Source organism: Vidua macroura, chromosome 12 (assembly GCF_024509145.1).
Source record: "Vidua macroura isolate BioBank_ID:100142 chromosome 12, ASM2450914v1, whole genome shotgun sequence".
Lineage (NCBI taxonomy): Eukaryota > Metazoa > Chordata > Aves > Passeriformes > Viduidae > Vidua > Vidua macroura.
The window spans coordinates 21,731,387-21,754,126 of NC_071582.1; the positions used below are offsets into that span (position 1 = coordinate 21,731,387).

A 22,740-nucleotide genomic window follows, 5' to 3' on the forward strand; every position below is an offset into this window, starting at 1 on the left:
ATGATCCTGGCTCCGGGTAATGGCCAGGATAAATAAGGAGAAGTGGCTAATCAACAACGCTGAGGCGAGCAGGCAGTGACTGGAACAGCACCAGGAGCCAGAGGAGCACTCACCTTCCCACACGGCTCCAGCCCAGCCTGGCGCTGCCAGGGAAGCCACAGTGCCCCTTCCCTCCTCCCTGCCTGTCCTGAACAGAATTCCGAGTAGGAACCCGCCCTGGAAGTGCCACAGCTGCTCCCAGCCCTGCCTCAGTTTCCATGGCAACTTCCCCTCACCCCATTGCTCAATATCCTTCTTTTTCCATGTAACAGCAGATCCTGCTGCTTTTTCAAACAGCTCCTTATCCAAGCAAACCATCCCAGCCCCAGCACCACTGGGGGCTCTGCTCAGCACAGGAAGGCACCAGGGCAGGGTGGGACACGACCCTGCTGGACTCCTGTCCAGGGAATGTGCTCACACCTTCCCTCAGCCCCCGGCAGCCCAGCCCAGCCTCACCCCCAGCAGGTGCTGGGAGGGCACACCCATGCTGGGGACACGTGTGGGACCCTCCTGCCCCCTCAGGAAAGGCTCAGTCCCACCCCAGAGCAGCCCTGGGACAGGATGGGTGCCAGATCCCTGGCCACTGTGGCTTCCTGCAGTAACATCTGTGATTAAAACCTGGTATTTTGCCTGCAAAGAGCAGCTACTCAGAGCCAAGTCATGCAATGCCTTTAAGAGATCCAAACCCCTCATTCCCTTGCTCAGCCTGGCCAGGACACTCACACAGCAGAGACTGATGCAAACACAAACATCAGAAACCACATTTGAAATTAAAAAAGTTTATTTGCAGATCTGTAAAACAGCTCTGCGAAAGACCAACATTTCCAAACACTACGAGATGAGAATGCATTTTCCTATCATTAGAATATAAAAAAAAAGTCACAGTCCTTCAACTACCCCATGAAAAGCAGACATTTATGAACCCAACATTGAACTTTCAACACCAAAATGTCACTGGGGTGAGTGAGGCAGTCAATAGCACCAAGACAGGTGACACAGCCCTCGTGGTCTGTCATTACTATGGAATAAAGCGGGTTAGTGAGGCCGAGCCTCCGGGGAGAGCAGCCCTACGAGCACTGAGTTCAGACAATGACACACCAGAACACGTTCCTTTACATCCCAGGTGCACACACCGAGCCAGAAACACCACGGAGCTCCCGGGAGCTCCGAGCTTCCACTTTGGGACAAGAAATTCCATTGCGGAACGAGGAATCTTCCGGACTGACGTGGCAGTTGCACTTCACACACACAACTTTAATCACTCTATGTTTACAGGAGCTGTGCAGGAGCTGTGTGACGGGGAGGTGAAGGACAGGATGCAGAAGTGGACAGTGGTGCAGGATCCAAGCCTTGCTCCAGGGGATTACACCGCTTTCCGGTGGTACTCCGGAGGGGCCACCTCATAGTCACTGGCACTGAACAACGCAGAGGAATTCTTTGCTAAATATCTACAAAAACAACAAGAACATTACATTGCTTCTTGCCCGAATCCTCTGCTGTTCGGTGAACCTGTGAATCAGGAGGTGTTTGCCCAGACACACAACAGGGTCTCAGAAGCACCAGTCAGTCCCACAGCAGCTGCTCCCATCAGCTCTGCCAAGCACTTACAGACCTGACAGCTCAGCCAAAAAATCCATTCCAAACGAGCTGCCAAGCACCTCTGGCTCCAGGTGAGCTCCAGCAGCTCAGGATTAACAGGATGAAGCTGTTGGCATTTGAGGTTCAGGCAGCTGCTGTACCAAGAATCGATCTGGCACTGCTCTACTCAAAGGAGCAGGGACAGCACAGGACACCAGGAAGCTCTGTCTGCACAAACAGGGACCCTCGAGGGCTGAGCGAAGGAGTGGCCAAAGGTAAAGGCTGTGTGCCTAATTCTCATGGATTCCTCTAATTCCATTAATTCTCATGGAATGGCTTCAGGATTTCTGCTCACTGGGTTCACAGTTCTACCTCACAGCCAGAGCTCTTCAGCACCTGCGTTTACCTCAGACTGCCCCAAAGGAGCAGGGCTATCCCAGGCCAGGCTTTCCCTGGCTACCAGGCTGACTCCTGTCAAGCCCTGCTGCAGAGCTGTCCTGGATTTACTGAGGGTTTTCTTTCAGCTTCCAATAGCTCCTAATCATAGGATCACGGAATGATTTGGGTTGGAAGGGACCTTAAAGCTCACCTCATTTCACACTGAAGTGTTTTATTATTATCAGGATGTTTTCCTACTGAACATCCCACGGCTACAGGGTACCATAGCACACTAAAGCCCTAGTGGCAGTCTGTCCCAGAAATAACATTCCTAAAGTTCATCACTTTTTAAACATTTGCTCAATTGTTGTTGAGTAACTGTTGTGTAATTTAATAGCTTGCTGGAATTATCATCTGCTTTTTTTAGCAGCTATAAATAAATGTTGAAGCATTTATTTTGCAACAAGGAGCAGATGGGACAGGGTAGGAGTACAGATTAACAGAACCAGGGAAGTGGAGTCTGGGAGGCTTCACTGCAGCCGTGGGGTAGATCCCACACACAGGCCCCAGTTACACAACAATTCACTGCAAAGGGGCAGCCTCACAGCAGCCTGAGCTCCCTGACCTCTCTTTCTTTTGCTGGAAGACCTCACAAGTACTCACTTTAAGAAGTCATGCAAGTAGTTCAAGAGCAAAGCCAGACTCTTCTCATCCAGGGGCGTGTAGGCCAGCATGGCTCCGATCCGCACTGCCCAAAGGAAGGGCACTCGTCACAAACACTGCTTCACGTCGCTGTGCAAGTCCACAACCTTACAGCAGCACAGCAATCTATTCCAATATATACAATTTCACCCAAACCAACCACACCCTAAAAACTCATTTCCATCCCGATCCCTGCAATGGCCCTTTTGGGTACACGGATAGGGAATGAAGCCACCCTTAGGGAATGAACCCACCCTTCAGAGCTGCCCGTCACGGGCTCGAGAGGGGGAAACAAGCACTTGAATCCTTCCAAGAAATTCAATCCTTCCTAGGATTCACCCCCCCTGCCCGGGTGGCACTCACCAAAGAGCCTCAGGAGGTGTGGGGCCCCGTAGACCTGGGACATGGGAGCGTCGGGGTGATCCGCCAGGATCTCGGCGTACTGGGGCCTCTCGAACTTGTACAGCAGCTGGGTGCCCAGCATGACATTGAAATACTCCTTGATGCCAGCCACCACCTCGTTGACAGCATATTCCCTGGGGACAGAGAGCTCTGCAAAGCCTGCTCCAAGCACCAAGGACTGCTCCAGGGCGAGGCTTGGCTCGGGGAGACCACCAAAATTGGGAGGGTCCTTCACAGGCATTCACACCTTGCAAGGAAATTTGTCTGGGGACCTTAAAATCTACAGCTACAGGGAGGGATGCAATTCCAGACCTCCCTGGAAAATGGGCTGTTCTGAACAGAGCCAGGATTTAGGCAAACCAAGAGCAGCAGTTCAGTCATCCTCTCTAAGAGATGGACTTGGAACAGCCCTTCTGAAGGCACAGGCAGCACTGGGGACACTCAGCAGCTTTCTCTGTCACCCAAAGCTCATCCCAGCTCACACCACGTTCAAAGGACAACACTGAATTAATTACACTGAGCAAGAGAACAGACCCCTAGTATTTCAGGCACCTGCTCCCTTCCTGCCAGGCCTCTCCTGCCAGATTCCTGCAGGCCTCCAACCTCACCCTGCCTGTACAGGAGCAGGCAGTGACAGAGGAGCACAACCCTCACCCCACCCTGCCAACAGATTTAGAAGAGGCATCAGGACAATTACATCAGAGCAGGTTAAAACACCCTGACAAGTCAGTGATCTGCTTCCTCTTGAATGGAAGAAAATTACTTCCCCTTTCTGTTCTCCCTTTCAAACAGGAACGTTTCCTGCAGAGTAAACACACCTTGTTTTGCTCAGGGCTGATTGCTGGGGTAATTACAAACAGTAATTGGCTTTGCCCATCTGAGTATTTACAAGTCCTCGTGCACCTCCCTGGCCCCTGGCTCTGTGAGGGAGCCCGGGGGCACTGAGCTCACCCCACACAGCTTCTCTGGGAAGTTTCTATCTGCTTCCTTCAGGAAAAGGCTTAGGCCAAGTGGGGGAGCAGAAATCATATCCAGAGAGCAGAGGGAGTTTGGAACCACTCCCTCAGGATTTCTGAACACCATCACCTTGGGCTTGGAACAGGGCATTGGACGTGGGGCTGGGTCAGGTTTCACAACCTTATTCCATTTTCCATGGAATCCAAGTCAACAGCCAAGGAGGTGTTTAAGGCTGGCAGTGAGCCACTACTCACTTGTTATCAGTATTTCCTCGGGATTTTTTGTAGTTTGCATAATCCTCTAAAATGGAGTCCACGTTCTTCTTGGCAGGGAGGTAGAAGAGCTACAAATGCAAAACAGAACAAACACAAGTTTGTCTCATTCTTGCAGACATTTATACCTGGAAGCTGAACTGAAACCCTTTCTCACCAGGACATTTCTAGGATGAAATCAGCAGGTTAAGATGACAGAGGTTAGGAAAGGACTGCTCCAAGAGTTTAAGTGGGCATTAAAAAAACCCAACCAAGCTGGGCAGCCTGGGATAGTGGAAGGTGTCCCCCAGAGCTGGGCAGGGCTTTCACCTGTTTCTGCCTGGTGATCAAGTCCCAGTCATCCACCAGCCATGGCTTCAGCTCTTCAGGGATCTTCACCTTCACTTCAACTCTGTTCATAAACGTCTCCTCCTGAGAACAGCCAAGCCAGACTAATTACTCTCAGGTACTAATTGGGAGCACAGCACCCTCTGTTTTCCACCCAAAATCCCTGGGAGGGAATGGAAAATACTCACACTTTCAACTGTTGGATCCACCCGAGCCCTCTTCTTCCTGGGAGGCTGGGGAGTCTCACTGCTGCTGCTCCCCTCCCCAATGCCTGGAGCTGTGCACAGCACACACAGCAGCAGGAAAAAACAGCAGGGAACATTTAGGGGAAGGATTTCAAAGTAAGGCTCAGATTTTTCTCAGGTCACCTTTGCACCTGTTGGGATTTTTTTTTGGTTTGTTTGTTTTTTGGGGTTTTTTTTTTGTGGGTGTTTTTGTTGGTTTTTTTTGGCATTTTTTGTTTGTTTTTTCTTTCTTTGTTTGTTTTATATATTACTTCTGTTCTGGGAGTCCCCCTGTTTGTGCCAGTTTAAACTGCTGCACTGGCACTTTATCTGAGTGCACTAGAACCACACCAGTCTGTCATATTTTTTGGGGGGGAGAATTTTTGGACCCAGCAGCTCAGCTCTGCAGCGGTGTCACGTCTCCATCTCAGTAAGAAAACCTAAATGAGTTAGGAAATTATTTCAGCAGATCAGCTTCACTTTTCAATTGCAAGAGCTCAAAATCCTGACAGACTGGAACAAGTAGGTTTTGTACCAAGCAGAAAAGTGTGAACCTTCCCCTTCCTGAGCAGGGAGAGCCCCAGGAGTCCAGGAGGGACAGCACAAGGTGTCAGTGAATTATTGGGGCAAGTTGAAGGTCCTTTTTCAGCTACACATCCTTCACTAGAGAGACCCACTCAGATGCAAAATAAAACACACTTACTTTTCTGCTTGTTCTTTTTTGTTTTCCTGCAAGAAGAACACAAATTAGTGCACATGTCAAGAGAGTGATACTAAAGGAAGCCACAGCAGAAAGCCAGAAAATGGTTCAAGCACAGGGAGCAGATCCTCAGGGCCCTGGGCAGTGCTCAGCTAAGGACACACAGAGGAAATTCAAGCTACAACTTGGCTTCAGAGCTATGGCACCATGAGATTCTTCATGGAATGGGTCAGAATTCACCATTTTTGGGAAGTTTTGTCCTTCCCAAGTGCTCTGGGAGAGCTACATGAGGTTTGTGGCTGTTTTATTTCAGACAGAATATGGCACAAGGAAACAGAAGTGCTGGGAATTTCCAGAAAAATCTCACTCAACTGAATTAACTTCCAGTAAAAGACTAAAAAAAAAAAACCAAACTCTCCAGCTTTACCAGTGCAGCAGCAGAGGGAAGATGCAGGAGCACTTTGTCTATTTACTACCCATTTTCAGGAAGTTTTAGCTGGAGTACCACGACTCCTTCTCAGTTTGCTCCCTGCCAACAGCAGTCTGGATCCACTGCTCAAAAAGTGGGCACTGGGTGGATAAAACTCTACCAGGCCAACACTGATGCCTCAGAAATTCAGCACCCCTTCAAGTGACTCTTGTTTTCAAGCTCTGGACTGGGTTTATCAGGACCAGGAAACAGGCAGAGGTCTGAGGAAGGGCTGGAGATAAAGGGTTTGTTTAAAGACAAAGCAGCTGAAGTGAGGCTGAAAACTGGGCAGGATAAAGCTCATCCCTCAGAGGGAGCAATTCCCAGGGTAAGTCACTAACAATGGGCTGGTGCACTGAAGAGAAAGGCTTTTCTTCCAAAGCCAACAGGGAGGAAGAGGGAGCCCTTCCCAGGATTAATTCACAAGGTAAAAATCAGGTTAACAATTAGAACAGAAGCAGAGTTTTTTAAAACTGCATTTAGATCATTTACAACCAGATGTTATTCCCTAATTTGTTACTCAGTGCCATATCTTCCCTCCAGAACACTTGGTTACCCTTCCTATTTTTCAAGCACCCATTAACTCTGACTGTTTCCTGACTTTTAGGCCCATGAAATGTAGACTAAACTCTCGGAAGCTGGAATTGAGCAGAGCTACATTTAACAGAGTCAGAAGGTGTTGCATAGGCAGCCATAAAGCCTGCTTTAACTACACTTCTTTTCTGCTACAGCTTCCAGTTATCAGAGGGTGAGTAATTATTTTAAACCCAAACCTGCATTTCATACATATTTCTATTTGATCTCAGATTGCTTCACAGCTTTTGGAACCAGTTGCTGCAGTTTGCAGAACAGTTACCCTGAACAGACTCAAACAAAAGCACAGCACAAGGAGCAGGTTGTGAGCTCTCCCTCCCAACACCAGCACTGCTCCCAGGGAAAACTCCTCGGTGCTGCTTTCCAGGGGCTCCAGGCTGCAGGAAGCAGCTCTAGAAGGATCCAGGGCTGAAAGCCTGGAGTCAGGTGCACACAGGGAGAGCCCTGCCACTGCAGCCAGCCCGACCACAAAGGTGCAGGGCAGAGGAGCTGCCAAGGGGCTTTCAACAACCCCAAACAAGGCCCTGCTGCCAAAGCACCCCAGGGCAGCCAAGGGCCCCCAGGGCCTGCCCAGAACCCAGGGCAGAACCCAGGGCAGAACCCAGGAGAGAACCCAGGGCCTGCCCAGAACCCAGGGCAGAACCCAGGGCAGAACCCAGGAGAGAACCCAGGGCCTGCCCAGAACCCAGGGCAGAACCCAGGGCAGAACCCAGGAGAGAACCCAGGAGAGAACCCAGGGCCTGCCCAGAAACCAGGGCAGAACCCGGGGCAGAACCCAGGAGAGAACCCAGGAGAGAACCCAGGGCCTGCCCAGAAACCAGGGCAGAACCCGGGGCAGAACCCAGGAGAGAACCCAGGGGAGAGGAAAGATGGGCCTCAGGAGAGCTGAGGGCTCTCAGGGGTTTGCCAGAACCCAGGGGAGAACCCAGAGGAGTCAAGGCCTCCCAGGGCCTGCCCAAAACCCAGAGGAGAGGAAAGATGGGCCCCAGGGGAGCTGAGTGCTCCCAGGGCCTGCCCAGAACCCACAGGAGAACCCCAGGCAGAATCCAGGGAAGAACCCAGGGGAGCTGAGGGCTCCCAAGGCCTACCCAGAACCCAGGGGAGAAGCCAGGGCAGAACCCAGGGGAGCTGAGGCCTCCCAGGGCCTGCCCAAACCCCAGAGGAGAGGAAAGGTGGGCCCCAGGAGAGCTGAGGGCTACCAGGGCCTGCCAGAACTCAGGGGAGAAGCCAGGGAAGAACCCAAGAGAGCTGAGGGCTGCCAGGGCCTGCCCAGAACCCAGAGAGGAACCCAGGGGAGAAGCCAGGGCAGAACCCAGGAGAAAGGAAAGATGGGCCCCAGGAGAACTGAGGGCTGCCAGGGCCTGCCCAGAACCCAGGGGAGAACCCCAGGCAGAACCCAGGGGAGCTGAGGCCTCCCAGGGCCTGCCCAGAACCCAGGGGAGAACTCAGGAGAGAGGAAAGGTGGGCCCCAGGACAGCTGAGGGTTCCCAGGGCCTGCCAGAACTCAGGGGAGAAGCCAGAGAAGAACCCAGGGGAGCTGAGGGCTCCTAGGGTTTATCAGAACCCAGGGGAGAGGAAAGGTGGGCACCAGGAGAGCTGAGGGCTGCCAGGGCCTGCCCAGAACCCAGGGGAGAAGCCAGGGAAGAACCCAGGGCAGAATCCAGGGGAGCTGAGGGTTGCCAGGGCCTGCCCAGAACCCAGGTGAGAACCCAGGGGAGAGGAAAGATGGGCCCCAGGAGAGCTGAGGGCTGCCAGGGCCTGCCAGAACCCAGAGAGGAACCCAGGGGAGAAGCCGGGGAAGAACCCAGGGGAGCTGAGGGCTCCTAGGGTTTATCAGAACCCAGGAGAGAGGAAAGGTGGGCCCCAGGAGAGCTGAGGGTTCCCAGGGCCTGCCAGAACCCAGGGGAGAAGCCAGGGAAGAACCCAGGGGAGCTGAGGGCTCCTAGGGTTTATCAGAACCCAGGGGAGAGGAAAGGTGGGCACCAGGAGAGCTGAGGGCTGCCAGGGCCTGCCCAGAACCCAGGGGAGAAGCCAGGGAAGAACCCAGGGCAGAATCCAGGGGAGCTGAGGGTTGCCAGGGCCTGCCAGAACCCAGAGAGGAACCCAGGGGAGAAGCAGGTGGCCCCGGGGTGCAGGCCTGTGTGCCCCAGGCCTCACTCACCGTGTGGAGATGGCCGGGGTCTCCAGGCAGCAAACGGTGTGGGCTCCATCCCGCCGGAAGAACCTGGGGACAGGGCACACGGTGCTCGTGGGCAGCCCTCACACGGCCCTGCAGGGCAGCGCCTGCCCTGCTGCCAGCTCATGGCCACGGACACTCCCGGGCACGAGCTGTGCTTGCACTGCTGCCACTGCTGCCTGCTTAGCTGAAGGATAAAGTTTGGGGTGTCAACCACCTTTCCCTCAGGTCGTCCGGGAGTGCCACAAAAGGAGCATTCTGAGGCCCACAGAGGTGGACAGTGTTACCCTTTTAGAACAGTTGTGTGAACAGTTTCTCCTCACCACCAGTACTTTGTGTGTCTGCAATGAGCTGAGATGCACGAGGGAACGACCCAGAGGCTGGATTTTGGAGTATTTTGGGAAGCATTACTCTGTAGTGCAAACAACACGCACTCACAGCTGAGTCAAACTCACAGCCACCATCAGCTCCCTCCCAGCACTCACATGGGAGACACTCAGCTGGAACAGCCCTTGAAGCAGCCAAATCAGCGCTGCTCATCACTCAGACCTGTTTTAATTAGATTTTAATGACACTCGTTATCAGCTGCCCACACAGAGCTGGGCTGGGTTTTGTCTGACCCCACATGAGGACAGCAGTGAGTGGCTGCTCCTGAGCTGGCAGGACTCAGCTGGAGTTCTGTGCCTGTGGCACCTGAGCACAGGGGAGCACCCAGGCTGCAGCAGATCCAGCAGATCCAGGGGGGACCCAGCAGATCCCACTGGCTCCCCTTTCCCCAGACCAGGAGGCAGCTCCAGCCCTGGCCAGGCTCTGCCCAGTCCCAAGGTGAAACTGCCCCAGGATCCAGAGCAAACCCCAATTCCCTGTCCCCAGCTGTGCTGCACTCCTCAAAGCCATGATTCACATTCCACAGCAAACCTGCCCCTGAGCGAGCCCTGCGACCTGGGGCTGCTGCCAAATCCACTTCTGAAGAACTGGTGGCATTTCAGCAGCTTCCTTGTGACAGCCAGAATCACAAATGAAATTAGAGATTCAGAACATCCCATTAGTAAGGGCCACGTTCATCATCAAGTGAAACCCTGCCCAAACAGCAGATGACAAATGAGCAGAGCTGGACTGATTGTCTGAAAATCTACCCTAAAACATCTCCTGAAACACCAAAAGGATGGAGTGAAGGAAATCTGACAGTCACAGCTCAAATTAAGCTTTTCTAGTAGATGCCTGAGCTTGCTTCTGGTCTCTTAGGATGCAAGCCCATTTTTAATGGTGTATTTATTGGTTTAGTTTTGTCAAAACCAGCCAAAGAAAGGCTCTTTAAATGCAGTTTTGACAACTGCACCATGGCAGAAGGCAAGGCATTGTGAGGATTTATTCCAAAGTGCTGGAAGAGCTGGGAAATTCTACAGAGAAACTGATTTTACTGAGATATACAAGACTTATGAGGAAATCACCACTTTTTGAATGTCAGGTCACCAACAACAGACTGCAAAAAAAGAAGCAGAGCATGTCTGCTCAGCACCTCAATTCAACATTAACTGTGCACCATCTAAAAGGCATTTTAAATGAAATACTTTAACAAAGGCCTTTTTGGTGCCATTAAACTGCTTTTGCACAGGCTGTGCCACAAGAAATGGAGCTGAGCTGCAGAGCCATTAAAACTGACAAGCCAAAGTTTGGGAGGGGGTTTGGGCAGGGTTTGGGGGTGGGTTGTCTTGTTTGGGATTTTTATTTTTAAACAAAAAGAATCTTACACTTCAACATTCTTCTGCTGCAGACCAGAAGTCTTCTTGCCTGGAGCAGCTCCTCTCATCTTCCCCTCTGCATATTGTTCCCTTCAAACAGAGCGCAGTCAGAAATAAGATTTTGGTGGGAAAAGAAGCTTCTTTGACTTTGGTTTGAAGCTCAGTAACTTCCCCTGATAACTGTGGGTTGAAGCTCTGTTAAACACTCCCTGACAACCCCTTCTTCCCCACTACTCACTGGTTGGCCTTCTGGAGTTCTTTTTGTTTCTGCAGGTTGGTATCCACGTATTTGAGCACTCTGCTTTCTGGAACCCATTCATCCCAGCTGCAAAAAACCCAGAGACAAATAAATCATCACTCAAAACCATCCCACAATTGCCTTCTACACACAACAGTCAATTAAAAGCTTCACAGAATTCAGGACTGAACTCTGCTTTGTGTCAAGCCATGGACTGGCACAACTCAAGGCCAAAGTTACCAAACGTTCCCCACTGCCTGGAGCTGGAATGATTTATCCAGGGAAGTGTGACCCTCTGGCATTTCCAGCTTCCCAAACTTGAAGGGTGGGCAACTTAGGAGGGAGAGAAGGGTCTTTAATTCAAAAGAAGCATCACAGGAAAGAAAAAAAATGCTCTATGCTTACAAAATTATGGGATATCTGTAGCCATGGTATATTGCTGAGAAAGTTTCCTTTATCTATTCCAACATTTTATAGGTTAACAAATTCAGCAACAGGATCTTACTGTAAGGAGAAGAGCTCTGATTTCTGTCTGGGAAGGAAACCAAGATGGCATGAATATTTGCAGAATCTGAAGTGAATGCTTTAAGAGAACAGGTGTTGGGAAATTGCCATTACAGCAGGAATTCCACTTCAACACAGAGTGCCTCAGCTGAGCAACCTGACAACTCATCTCAAATAAAACACATTAAAAGTGGCCACTCTAAAGTACACCAGTTAAAGCTCTTTATGAAGAGTTTCTGTGCCATTTGCCAGTCTTGGAGCAGCACGTGGCCAAACCAATATTGCTGCAGGAGCACCAGGACTTCAGAGGGTGGAGAGAAGGCAAGGGCAGCACCTGCAGAGTGCAGGGAGACACCTGCAGCTGTGCCCAAAGACTCTGGGCTTTGGGCAGTGCTCTGCTCAGCTCTCTAAGCCACTTATCCCACTCCTGCCTGTCCAGCTGCAAGAGACCTTCCAGAAGTGCTGTGTGCCCACGTGGCACCTCTGTGCCCCACGGTGACAAAGCTTTCTGGTATCCTGACTGTTGATCCTGGCAAAACAATTCCAAGTCAGGCCCTGGCAGCTGCAGGTGAGGGCTGTGCTGCCCTGGCTCTCGCAGCAACGCCACTTTTAATGTCCTTAATTGGAGCTTGAAGGCAAAAATGAAAACTCCAACAGCACAAGCAAGAAAAGCGGGATCAGGACACCACCTCTGCCCCCTCCGTGGCACAAACAAAGGAAGGAAGGGCCACGCTGATGCTGCCTCATTAAGAGGAGCCACCACACAAAGGGATTGTGCCCCTGTAGGTGTTGTGTTTACACTGAGCCATCCCCTGGCCCTCTGGCAGCAGGGAGAGCGGATGCAATTAAAAGTCACATCTGAAACACGAGGTCCAGCTTTTAGTCACATCGCAGAGATCAAGACTGCTGTGACTAAGAGTCCTCAGCATTGAAATGAAACGAAACCAAACAGGAAACTGCCCTCTGACACTTCTGGGTCTGAAGAGCTGAGGTTTTTAATCACCTAGAAAAAACACCTCCATCTCCTAAATTCAATCCGAGGGGTAGAAAACAACTCAAACAAAGGGAGAAAAGTACATCAATATAACAACCCCACGGAAGCCTTCACCTTTAATGGGCTCAACATTTATCCTGTAACCCCCAGCCATCTCCCACCTGGAACCCTGCCAGTTTTGCAGGAGGGAAAAGCATCTGTAAATTTCCTTTAATCTGAGAGGCTGGAGCTGAAACACAGGCTGCACCTGCTGCTAAGCCAGCCCCTCAGCAAGCTGTGCTCCAAAATCCCCTGAGGACCTGGGGCAAGAGGCAAGGGCAGGGGATCTGAGTGGTTTTGCCCCACCTCAGGAGGAGCTGCCCTTCCTCCCAAGGCATAACAAGGAAGTTTTCATAGCAGAGGTTTCTGCCAGGGAGGAACTCCAGTGTTTCCCACCCTGAACAACCAGAATGTCCCAGAGCATTGCCAGCAGCCTCCTGCCAGCTCTGCAGGAAATGGCTCGTTTGGCAATGTTCTCTGTGTTCCATAAATCAGGTATTAAATCAGCAGCTCAGGTATGAAACCATTCTGGTCAACCCCAGAGGATCCCAGCAGGGACATGGCAGTGCTGCTGCACCCAGCCCACACTCAGACAAAGCATCTCCCTGGAAAGAGAAATCCTGCTTTTACTCCATGCACTACTTACTTTTTATTCCAGCCACTGTAATGGATAAAGTATTTCACTTGCTTGTCCTTTATGGCAACCTTTACGCACTGGAACAGAGAAGAAAGGTCAGTCAGTCCCAGGGAAAACAAGGAGATCTCGGGGAATTCTGCTGCTTTAGCTTGCAGAGTTTTCCCTGCCCCTGAAATTCTTGGCTGTACAAATCAAATCCACCAACTCAACACTTCCTCCAGGAAGTTCAAGTCCTGCTCTGGAGGTGCTGAGATTCAGCTGCCACTGCCCCCCCTGAGCAGTGACAGAATGGGGCTGCTGTAAAACCTGCAGGGCTCCAGATTTGAATCTCTTTAAAGGGGGTTTTTCTTCCATTGAAGTAAAAACTGCTCCCAAAATGATAACTGGTGTGTTCCTGGCACGCAGAGCCACCTCCAAGTGTTTGAGAGGGCAGAACCTTTGGCTATACAACATTTTCTCAAGAGCACGCTGTGCTGTACCCACTTCAGCTACAAAATACTGCCAGAGAGGAACCTCCTGTTGCAGGAGACATCTGCAAAATGCCACACACAGAACTTAAACCCAGGCTCACGTGAACCTGCAGCCAGGACTAAGGTTCTGCTGCTGCTGCTGGATCCTCTGCTGCAGCAGTGCCTGTTCTGACAGCCTGGAGCTAAACCCAGCCACACACAGCCTGTGCCTGCCTCTGCTTGTTCTGGAGAATAAAGGGGCTGAGCACCAAGGAAAAGATGACTCAAATACAGTTCTGTAGCAAAATATTTTCCCTGCTGGGGGTTAGAAGGGCCTGAAGTGAATCTCCTTTAACTCTGCACGGCAGAGATGCACAAACAGCTCCTGTTTGCCACAAGCCCTCACAAAGAGCTGCTCTGACCACCTTGCTGTGGGACACCAAGGATGTGGTCAGGAACAAAACAACTGCTGGACTGAGAACCACGGGAGAAAAACAGATCAAAGGAGCAGGAAGAAAGCCAAGGTTGTTATTCATTACTACTGACAAAGCAGCTTTTAAAATTAAACCCCTTAAAACAAACAAGTCAAACCTTTTTAAAATTAAACTTCAAGATCGTTCTGCCAGTGCAGGAACTCGGAAGGATCCACTCAGTACAAACAGCCAGCCAAACCCCACTTGTGAGCTGGGAAATCCCTTGCAGCACCCAGCTGGCACAGCCTGCTCATTCCACTGGGGCAAGAGGAGGGCAAGCACAGCTGCTGTCCAGCTCGGGGCTGCCTGAGTGGCACAAGGTTATTTCCTCAAAACCTCCATCACCCTCCTCTCTGCAGGCACTGGCACAACAACCCCGAGCACACATTCCCAGCAAAAGGTGGGAATTGTCCCACACTCCCACAACCTCGTCCTCCTGCTCCAGAGGCAGGAAAGAGCAGGGTAGGAACCCTAAGGTGGGAATGGTTTGGAGCAGCCCAAACCCCCTCAGTGCTCTGGGTGAGATTTTAGCACTACAACAACTCTTTTCTCCTGAAGAGAGAAGCTGAGTGTTTCTCCTGCCTCCCTGTGTTAACATTCACTGACACCAAACCCTAAAGCATTTAAATCCCTGCCTGAGGTGCCCCAGGAATTTCTGCACCCCTTCCAACCCACAGAGCTCCAAGAGCCCTTTCCTTCCCTTCCAGAGGGAGTGGGGGCACTCAACCACTGAAAAATCTGCAGTGCTGTGGTTAAAGAGCCAGAACTGGGAAGCAGAACTGGGACTGCCACTTCCTTTGGCACTGCAGTGCAGCTCCTCCTGGGCACTGGTGCTGTGGAACACCACGGGCTGTACTCAGCCCCCTCCCCCTGAGCAGCTCAGGCACCAAATCCTGCAGGCACAAAGTGTTCTGGGATATTTCCAGTGTTCTGGGATGCTCTAACAGCCTCTGGGAGCTTCCCAGAATAGCTGCACGGTGCCACTGGGCTTCCTGAACTTGTTCTGGAATAGAGCCCCAGGGTTTGAAATTGATTTCAGACAGCTTTTTGTTAATTTACTTCCAGCCCTCGGTCCCATCTAGAGGCACAGCAGACAGAAACATGTCCTTGTTTTCCAGGGCAGCAGCAGGAGCCACCTGCAGCCACCCACACCCACCTTGGCTTCATAGAGGAGAGGTCCATGGAAACAAAGCACTCGCTCACCTGCAAGGGAAGCACAGAGAAACAGCTCAGATGGGCCATGCCCACAGCCTGTGCCACCAGGAACAGCACAGAGCAGCCCAGGGCAGCTCCCAGGCAGGAACTGACCCCAGAAACAAATTCTCTGTCCCACCGAAGGGATGAGACAGAGATCCCTGAGATGCCAGGAGCAGCTGCACACACACAGCACAGTCCCAGCACTGGTGACTTTGGCAGCACCTGGCAGCAGAGCCCACACTCCTGCCCCTCCCTGGCATTCCCAGATCTCCTCCCCAGCCTCAGCTCAGGCTGCAGCCCCCACAGCAGGCTGGGCTCAGCCACAGGCAGGCAGAGCTGCCCCTCTGAGGGGTTACTGATCCAGGGCACTCTCCTAACACCCCACCTCTGCACCTGAAGCTCCTGACACCTGAAAGCCACTGCCACCCGTGTGCTGTCCTTGCAGGAAGGGAAGCACGTGGCATTCCCAGCTCAGGGGAGTCAGGAAGAGAGACCCCCCCATGCTGCTTCCCCACCCAGCAGAACCCCCTCACTCTGGGCTTTGGAGCAGGAGGAGATTGTCCCTCAGCCTGGTTCTATCTCCTCGTGGCCAAGCCTCCTTGTGTGGTTCCACTGTGGGAGCTGCAGGGTACTTAACAGGATATCTGAGGGCACATCTCCTCCTGGAAGCTGCAGTGCCTCCCGGATTTGGGAAGATGAGCTGCAGAACTGCAAAATGCTTCTGTGTCTCAACAAAGAGAAAGGCTCTGAAGGGCTCTCCCCGACGTGCCCACACTGACACATCCCCCAGTCGGTACTTTTATTTATTTAAAAATAAAAGAGACGGGGCTGACAGTCAGAGGTGACATTACCAGCCTCGCTGTCACGGTGCTCACAGTGCTGGTGGCAGACACACCTCTGCCTCAGAGCTGTGCAGTGCTTTCCCGGAGAGATGCCCACAGTTACTGGGGAACATTCATTAAAAAAAAAAAAACACACGGATGGTTTGCAGAAAGGGTTCTTTGTCTCCATGATGACCCGGCAGGCTCCTGCTCCCTCACACAAGGGCTGCTCCCTGGATCCTCGCACTGTTCCTTACACCAAACCCATCCCATCCCAGCCCTGCCATGGCAGGGACACCTTCCCCTGTCCCAGGCCGCTCCCAGCCCGGTCCAACCTGGCCCGGGACATTCCAGGGATCCAGGGGCATCCATCTTACACTGCACTGCTATTTTTATTTATCTTACTTGTATTACTCCCAACCTCAACCACGACCTAAAAATCAAAATACACGCAGAAAAAAAACCCTCCTAAAAAGCCCGATTCACCCTCATTCACCTAAACCCGGTGCTCTGCGGCAGATGTGCATTCCAGCTGTGCTGGAATCCACCGCTGCCTCCATGAATCCTCCTGCACTGGGCTCGCTTCCGGGGGACAAAAAATAAACAACCACCATTTCCCAAGCGCACTAAAACAAAAAAAAACCCCGACAAACCAGAGGGGTTTCAGCAGTTTTAATGCCAAGGAACGTCCGCGCAGCAAAATGACGGCTACCTGGAATAACGGGGTGGGAAGGGCCCGCGTGCTGCTGGGGGTGGGGGGAAAGAGGAGGGCCGGAAAGAGACAAAGCCTGCGGGAATTCAGCTTTCCCACCTATTCCCACCTGGCCGGGGCTGAGCAGGGAGCGCTGGGAGCCAAATCCCCCCCGAGCCTCGGGGCCGGGCGCGGCCCGCAGCCCCCGCAGCCCCCGGGCCCGCCGTCCCCGCAGCGCCGAGCCCTTCCCGCACTCACCCTCCTGGAACTTGGGCTTGGGGTCCTGCTTGGGCGCCATTTATAAGGGCCGGTCCCTCCTCCGGCCGCTCCCCGCGGGGCCCCGGCGCTGCCCGGCCCGGCCCCGGCGCTGCCCGGCCCGGCTCCGCCGCGCAGCCGCGGCTCGGGCATGCCGGGACATGGAGTCCGCGGGGCTCCCCGCCCGCTCCGCTCGGCGTGCGGGGCCGCCTTGGCTGCCGAGCGCCGGCTGCCCGCGCCCTGAGGAGCCGGACTGGGGCTGGGGAAAAAAAAAAAAAAAAAATTAATAAAAGCCAAGAAAAGAATTGGAAAAATGCAACTCGCCCAACGTGGGGCTCGAACCCACGACCCTGGGATTAAGAGTCCCATGCTCTACCGACTGAGCTAGCCGGGCGCCACGCTCGCAGCGCTGCGGCCGCGGCTGTCGGCACCAGCCCCGCCGGCTGCGGGCGTTCCCTGCTCCGGCCGCCAGAGGGCGCGCGCCCCGGCTGATCGGCATAATTAACATTCTCGCCTAATTAAACATCGTCCCAAACGCTGTCCCATCGGCCCGGCAGGTGCGCAGCCACCGGAGGTGCGGCCGTCCCGGGAAAGCGGAGCCGCGAGCAGCCCCCGAGGGGGTAATTAATAGAGACGAGTAATCCCGGGTGTTTGCTGCCGGTGCGCTTCAACCTGAGAGAAAATAAAAGGGGGCAGGGACGGGCAGCCCCGGCTAGAGGAGAGGGGGGGGCATGGCGGCATCAGCCAAGGACCGTTTTTCGTTTCTGACCGAAAATTCGCTGAATTTTTGTGATTTTTTTTATCGCGGTCTTCAAGGCGGGGCAGACGAAGCAAAGCAGCAAGGGAGCGCCAGGGGGCGCCATGGGCCACGCCGGCAACGCGTAATATAAACCCCGCCCCTTAATGTGCATAGTCCCGCCCTTAATATGCATAACCCCGCCCTTAATGAGACAAGCCCGCCCTTGATGTACATAATCCCGCCCCTGATATACATAACCCCGCCCTTAATGTGCATAACCCCGCCCATCCGATGTGCATTGATGCCTTGAGAGGCTCCCTGGAACAGAGTTGGGCAGAGCTAAAGGAATAAACATGGATTTATTGAATCCCTCCACGGGTACAGCTTGGGCGGGACAAGAGCCCGGCCGTGGCTACACCCAAGCTGGATTCCAGGTCATGAGTTTTATAACTTTTGGTCCATTTCCATATTGAGGTTCATCGTCCAATTGCAGCTCCAGGTTGTGCAGTCCCGTCCTGCCAGGTTGCTCTCCTTAATTCGCTGTTTGCGCTTTCTGGGGCTGAAGCTGCAGCGGTGTCCGTGGTTCGGGGCTGGAGAAGGGTTGTTGTGTGTGACTGAGCTGTGAGGAGAGCTGCTGACACTCTGTGTGGAGTTCAGAGTTTACACACCAGTGCGGTACAGAATCTGGAAAATAGGAAAGCTGAAACTTAAGGAATCAGTATAGCCCCGCCCCTCATGTGCATAACCCCGCCCACTGAACCACACAACTCCTCCCATCTGATATGCATAACCACGCCCGTCTATTATGCATATCCCCGCCCCCTGTTGTGCCTGGCCCCGCCCCGCGGAGCCCCCAGCCCGCCGCAGCCATGGCGGCCCCGGCCGCGCTGCGCCCGCTCCTGCCCCTCGTCCCCCTCGCCGCCGCGCTGGCGCTGGCCGCGGGCGGGGGCACGGCGGGGACAGGTCCGCGGGGACAGCACGGCGGGGACAGCACGGCGGGAGGGGCGCGCGGGGGGTCCGCGGGATGAGGGCGGCATGTCCGCGGAGCGCCGGGCGTCCGCGGGATTGTCCGCGGGGATGAGCGGGAGGAGCGCCGGGGGTCCGCGGGATTGTCCGCGGGGATGAGCGGGAGGAGCGCCGGGCGTCCGCGGGATTGTCCGCGGGGATGAGCGGGAGGAGCGCCGGGCGTCCGCGGGATTGTCCGCGGGGATGAGCGGGAGGAGCGCCGGGCGTCCGCGGGATTGTCCGCGGGATTGTCCGCGGGGATGAGCGGGAGGAGCGCCGGGCGTCCGCGGGATTGTTGCGGGATTGTCCGCGGGATGCCCGCGGCAGTGAGCGCCGTGTGTCCGCGGGATTGTCCGCGGGATTGTCCGCGGGGATGAGCGGGAGTAGCGCCGGGTGTCCGCGGGATTGTCCGCGGGGATGAGCGGGAGTAGCGCCGGGTGTCCGCGGGATGCCCGCGGGGCGCTCGGCGGGGCCGAGCCGGACAGCCCGGTGCCCCCGCCGCTGCCGCGCTCGCCCCCCGGGCTGGGCACGGTCGGAGCCGGCAGCCCCGGTCCCCTCCCGGCTGCCCGCGCTGAGCCCGCCTGGGGAGGCTCCGGGGCGCTCCGTGCGTGTCCCAACACCGCCTCAAAGCGGGGATTCCATTTCTGGGGAGATTTTCGTTGTTTGTTCGGTGTTTTTTTTTTTTTTTTTACTTACAGCGGGAGTTAACAGAGGCAAGCCGGGGCAGGGCCGGGCTCCGGAGCCGCCTGACTCCCCCTCGCCCGGCCGGCCCTAACCCTGACCTTAACGCTGTCCCCCGGCAAACCCCGGCGCTGGCCCTGCCGCCCCTGCTCCGTGCCGTCCCAGCGGGCACATCCAGCTGTGTCCCGGTCCCCGCCGCCGCGGGAGTCCAGCGCGGGGAAGGGGTGTGAGAGGAAAGGTGAAGAACCCCGCAGGTAACCTCCGCACCCCCTCTCCCCAGAGCCGCGCTCCGGCAGCGACATCGTCCATCCCATCAAGGTCGACGAGAGCGGATCCTTCCTGTCCTACGACTTGTCCCACCGGGCCCTTCACCGGAGGTCTCCGGCCTCCAGGAGCAAGCTTCCCGCCTTCTACGAGCTGCAGTACAGAGGGCAGCCCCTGAAATTCAACCTGAGCCTCAACAGGCACCTCCTGGCTCCGGGGTTTGTCAGCGAGAGGCGTTTCGGGGGCATCGCCGGCGCCAAGATCCAGCCTCGCTCCTACAACTCGTGCCACATGATCGGGGAGGTGCGGGGCCGGGCGCCGCAGGGCGGGCTGGCTGCCCTCAGCACCTGCGATGGCCTGGTGAGTACAGCCCCCTCCGCACGGAGCCCTAGTCCCTGCGGGAGCGGCAGCAGCTGGGTGGAACCCTTTTTCCTGCCAGAAGCGACACCAAAATTCCCAGCAGCGGCAGAGTCAGCATCTCCCCACGCAGGTCTGGTGCAGCCACGGACGAGCTGACTGTAAATTTCCCATGGATTGCAGAGGTCTGGGAACTCTCCGGGGCTGGGTTTACTTGTTTGTGTCCAAATTCCCAAAAAGAGCAATTCTCTGCCGGCTGCTACACGAATGGGATTGTGAGGAGCACACCTGGGAACGTGGTGGTGTGAGAGCACAGCTCCTGGGCAGCAGTGGAGCTGCTCGCTGTTTCCTCAGCTCCACTGTCGGCATTTCCTGAGGCAGCAGTGACCTGGAGGAGTTACATTTTGGGGGAAAAGGGTTTAGAACCTCCTGTGGGTGTGCAGAAATGGTCCCACGTACCTGGTGGCGCAGAGCTCGTGCTCGTGTCCCGCGCTTTGGAGGGAGCACAAGTCCATGGGATCCTCCATGGCTTCCCACTGCCAGAGGGCAGGAGTAAATGGGATACTGGGGAGAGTCCTTCCTTGGGAGGCTGGGCTGGAATTCCCAGAGCAGCTGGGGCTGCCCCTGGATCCCTGGCAGTGTCCCAGGCCAGGTTGGACTCTGGGGCTGGGAGCAGCCTGGGACAGTGGGAGGTGTCCCTGCCAGGGCAGGGGTGGCACTGGACGGGCTTGAAGGTCCCTCTCCACCCCAACCATTCCACGGTCCTGTGATCACTCCCAGTGCCAGGTTCCTCGGGGTGAGCGGGGCTGCAGGTGGCCTCACGGTGGCACTTTGTGTCTCCCTGGCAGAAAGGCGTGTTTCAGCTCATGAACGAGGACTATTTCATCGAGCCCGTGTCCGGCAGCCCCCGGCAGGAGGGAGCAGCACAGCCCCACAGGATCTACAAGCGCCAGGTGCCCAAGGACAGGGCTGAGCAGGGCAGGAGACCCCCGGCCCCGCGGGAGTCCTGCGGCGTGCGAGGTACTGTCCCTTCCTCTGTGCCACCGGTGACCCAAGGGGTGCTGCACCTCAGGCCTCTGGGCTCATCTCCTGCTCCCAGCCCTGCTGCAGCCAGGGGGGTGATGTGGAGACAGAGCTTTTGCTTTCATTTCCACAAAAACTTTGGGTTTGACCTGCCAGGGCGTTGGACTTTGGGAGTGGAACTCGGTGGCTGCCCCGGGAGTTCCCACTGTGGGCAGAGTGCATGTGGGTCCTTCCCTGTTGGATGAACTCCCAAATCCAGCATTTCACGTGCTGAGGAATTCAGTGCACTCCCAGAAGCTCACGGGCACTTTGCTCCCTGATGAAGCTGCAGTGCATTATGTGCTGCACGTTTTCTGGAGCTCTCTGCTTTCACAAACTGGGGTTCGCTCCTGTAACAGGGTTATCTTCAGGCATTCTTCTGATAGTCTAAATTAATTATTTAATCTGTGGTAATAATCTTAATGGCTTCTAATAGGCTTTGAAGTCTGTTCTTGACTCGAGTCCATTCTGGACTTTGAAGCCTATTCTCGAAAATTAATTTCTCTGGGTATAGCATGGCCTGTGTGTAATTCACGTGGATCTCCTCTGTGCCTGCCCTGGAGGGGAATCCCAAAGTCTGCAGGATTTCGGTGGCTGCCATCCTCTCGCTGAGCTCTGCCGTGTTGCTCTTTGCTGTGCCCACGCCACGCAGGTGCTGCTGGTGCTGCTTAGCTGCTGCCAATGCCCAGGGCTGCCCGTGTGCACAGCTGGGTGGTGTTTGACAGGGATCATCCAAGGGGAAATGTTCCAGGAGCCCCCCCCGGGCACCCCCAGCTCTGCAGCAGCCTCACGTTCTGCCTGGGAGCTCAGCAGCCAAGGGCACAATGAGCTCCAAGGAAGCTGCTGCGATGAAACTGTCACAGTGGTATTAGCAGCTCATCAGGAGGTGCTGGGGTCTCCCAGGCTGGGCATGAAACGCCCTTTCACAGCACACGCTCGGTGCAGTCCAGGAAATGTAGGAGCCCATTGTTAGGGAAGTGAGGCTGAGCCCTCCGGAGCCACGAAAGCGATTCCCACTGTGTGGGATGAGGTTTGTAAAGCCTTCACCCAGCTCGGGGCTGACCCTGACCTTGCTCTGGGAGCCGTGTCACAGGAAAAGTCCCCGCTGCAGAATTCCCACTGGCTGGAGTGCGTGAGGAGCGCTGAGCTCTCCCCCGCCTCCGGATCCCAGCCAACATTCCCCTTGTTTCCCTCGGGAAGGAGCAGAGCCCTCTCCTCTCCTCTCCTCTCCTCTCCTCTCCTCTCCTCTCCTCTCCTCTCCTCTCCTCTCCTCTCCTCTCCTCTCCTCTCCTCTCCTCTCCTCTCCTCTCCTCTCCTCTCCTCTCCTCTCCTCTCCTCTCCTCTCCTCTCCTCTCCTCTCCTCTCCTCTCCTCTCCTCTCCTCTCCTCTCCTCTCCTCTCCTCTCCTCTCCTCTCCTCTCCTCTCCTCTCCTCTCCTCTCCTCTCCTCTCCTCTCCTCTCCTCTCCTCTCCTCTCCTCTCCTCTCCTCTCCTCTCCTCTCCTCTCCTCTCCTCTCCTCTCCTCTCCTCTCCTCTCCTCTCCTCTCCTCTCCTCTCCTCTCCTCTCCTCTCCTCTCCTCTCCATTTTTTCTCAGGTTGTTTCTCAAGCATCTCTGCAGCGCTGTCTACAAATTCCTGTGTCAGTACAAACGCTAAGATTCAGCTTTGGGAAGCTCCCTGTTCCTTGAGGAATATTGCAAACCTTGTTCTGGTCAAAGAAATTCCTTCAAATGCTCTATTATTATTTAATTTTTTTTGTGTCCTGCTCACATGCAG

The 22,740-nt window shown here is 54.7% G+C and overlaps 2 protein-coding genes and 1 non-coding gene across 3 annotated transcripts in view; 1 reads left to right on the forward strand and 2 right to left on the reverse strand.

The window, feature by feature from the left end:
- Positions 1-802: 802 nt before the first annotated feature.
- On the reverse strand, positions 803-16,985 carry MORF4L1 (mortality factor 4 like 1). Its single transcript, XM_053988057.1, has 13 exons — positions 16,862-16,985; positions 15,051-15,097; positions 12,982-13,049; positions 10,799-10,885; positions 10,570-10,650; positions 8,804-8,866; positions 5,583-5,608; positions 4,844-4,932; positions 4,638-4,739; positions 4,311-4,399; positions 3,061-3,233; positions 2,659-2,743; positions 803-1,487 (listed from the first exon to the last, which is right to left on the reverse strand). Exons 1-13 carry the CDS (start codon positions 16,899-16,901, stop codon positions 1,403-1,405), a joined length of 1,035 nt encoding a protein of 344 aa, XP_053844032.1. The 5' UTR covers positions 16,902-16,985; the 3' UTR covers positions 803-1,402.
- Positions 16,986-17,179: 194 nt separating this feature from the next.
- Positions 17,180-17,252, reverse strand: TRNAK-CUU (transfer RNA lysine (anticodon CUU)). Its single transcript has one exon. It is a non-coding gene; the product is annotated as a tRNA-Lys (tRNA).
- Positions 17,253-18,466: 1,214 nt separating this feature from the next.
- The window catches only part of ADAMTS7 (ADAM metallopeptidase with thrombospondin type 1 motif 7), a 35,963-nt gene continuing 31,689 nt past the window's right edge, over positions 18,467-22,740 (forward strand). Inside the window, exons 1-3 of the mRNA XM_053987920.1 lie at positions 18,467-18,560; positions 19,564-19,907; positions 20,753-20,924. Of these exons, the coding sequence (XP_053843895.1) occupies positions 18,467-18,560; positions 19,564-19,907; positions 20,753-20,924 (610 nt within the window). The remainder of the gene's footprint in view (positions 18,561-19,563; positions 19,908-20,752; positions 20,925-22,740) is intronic.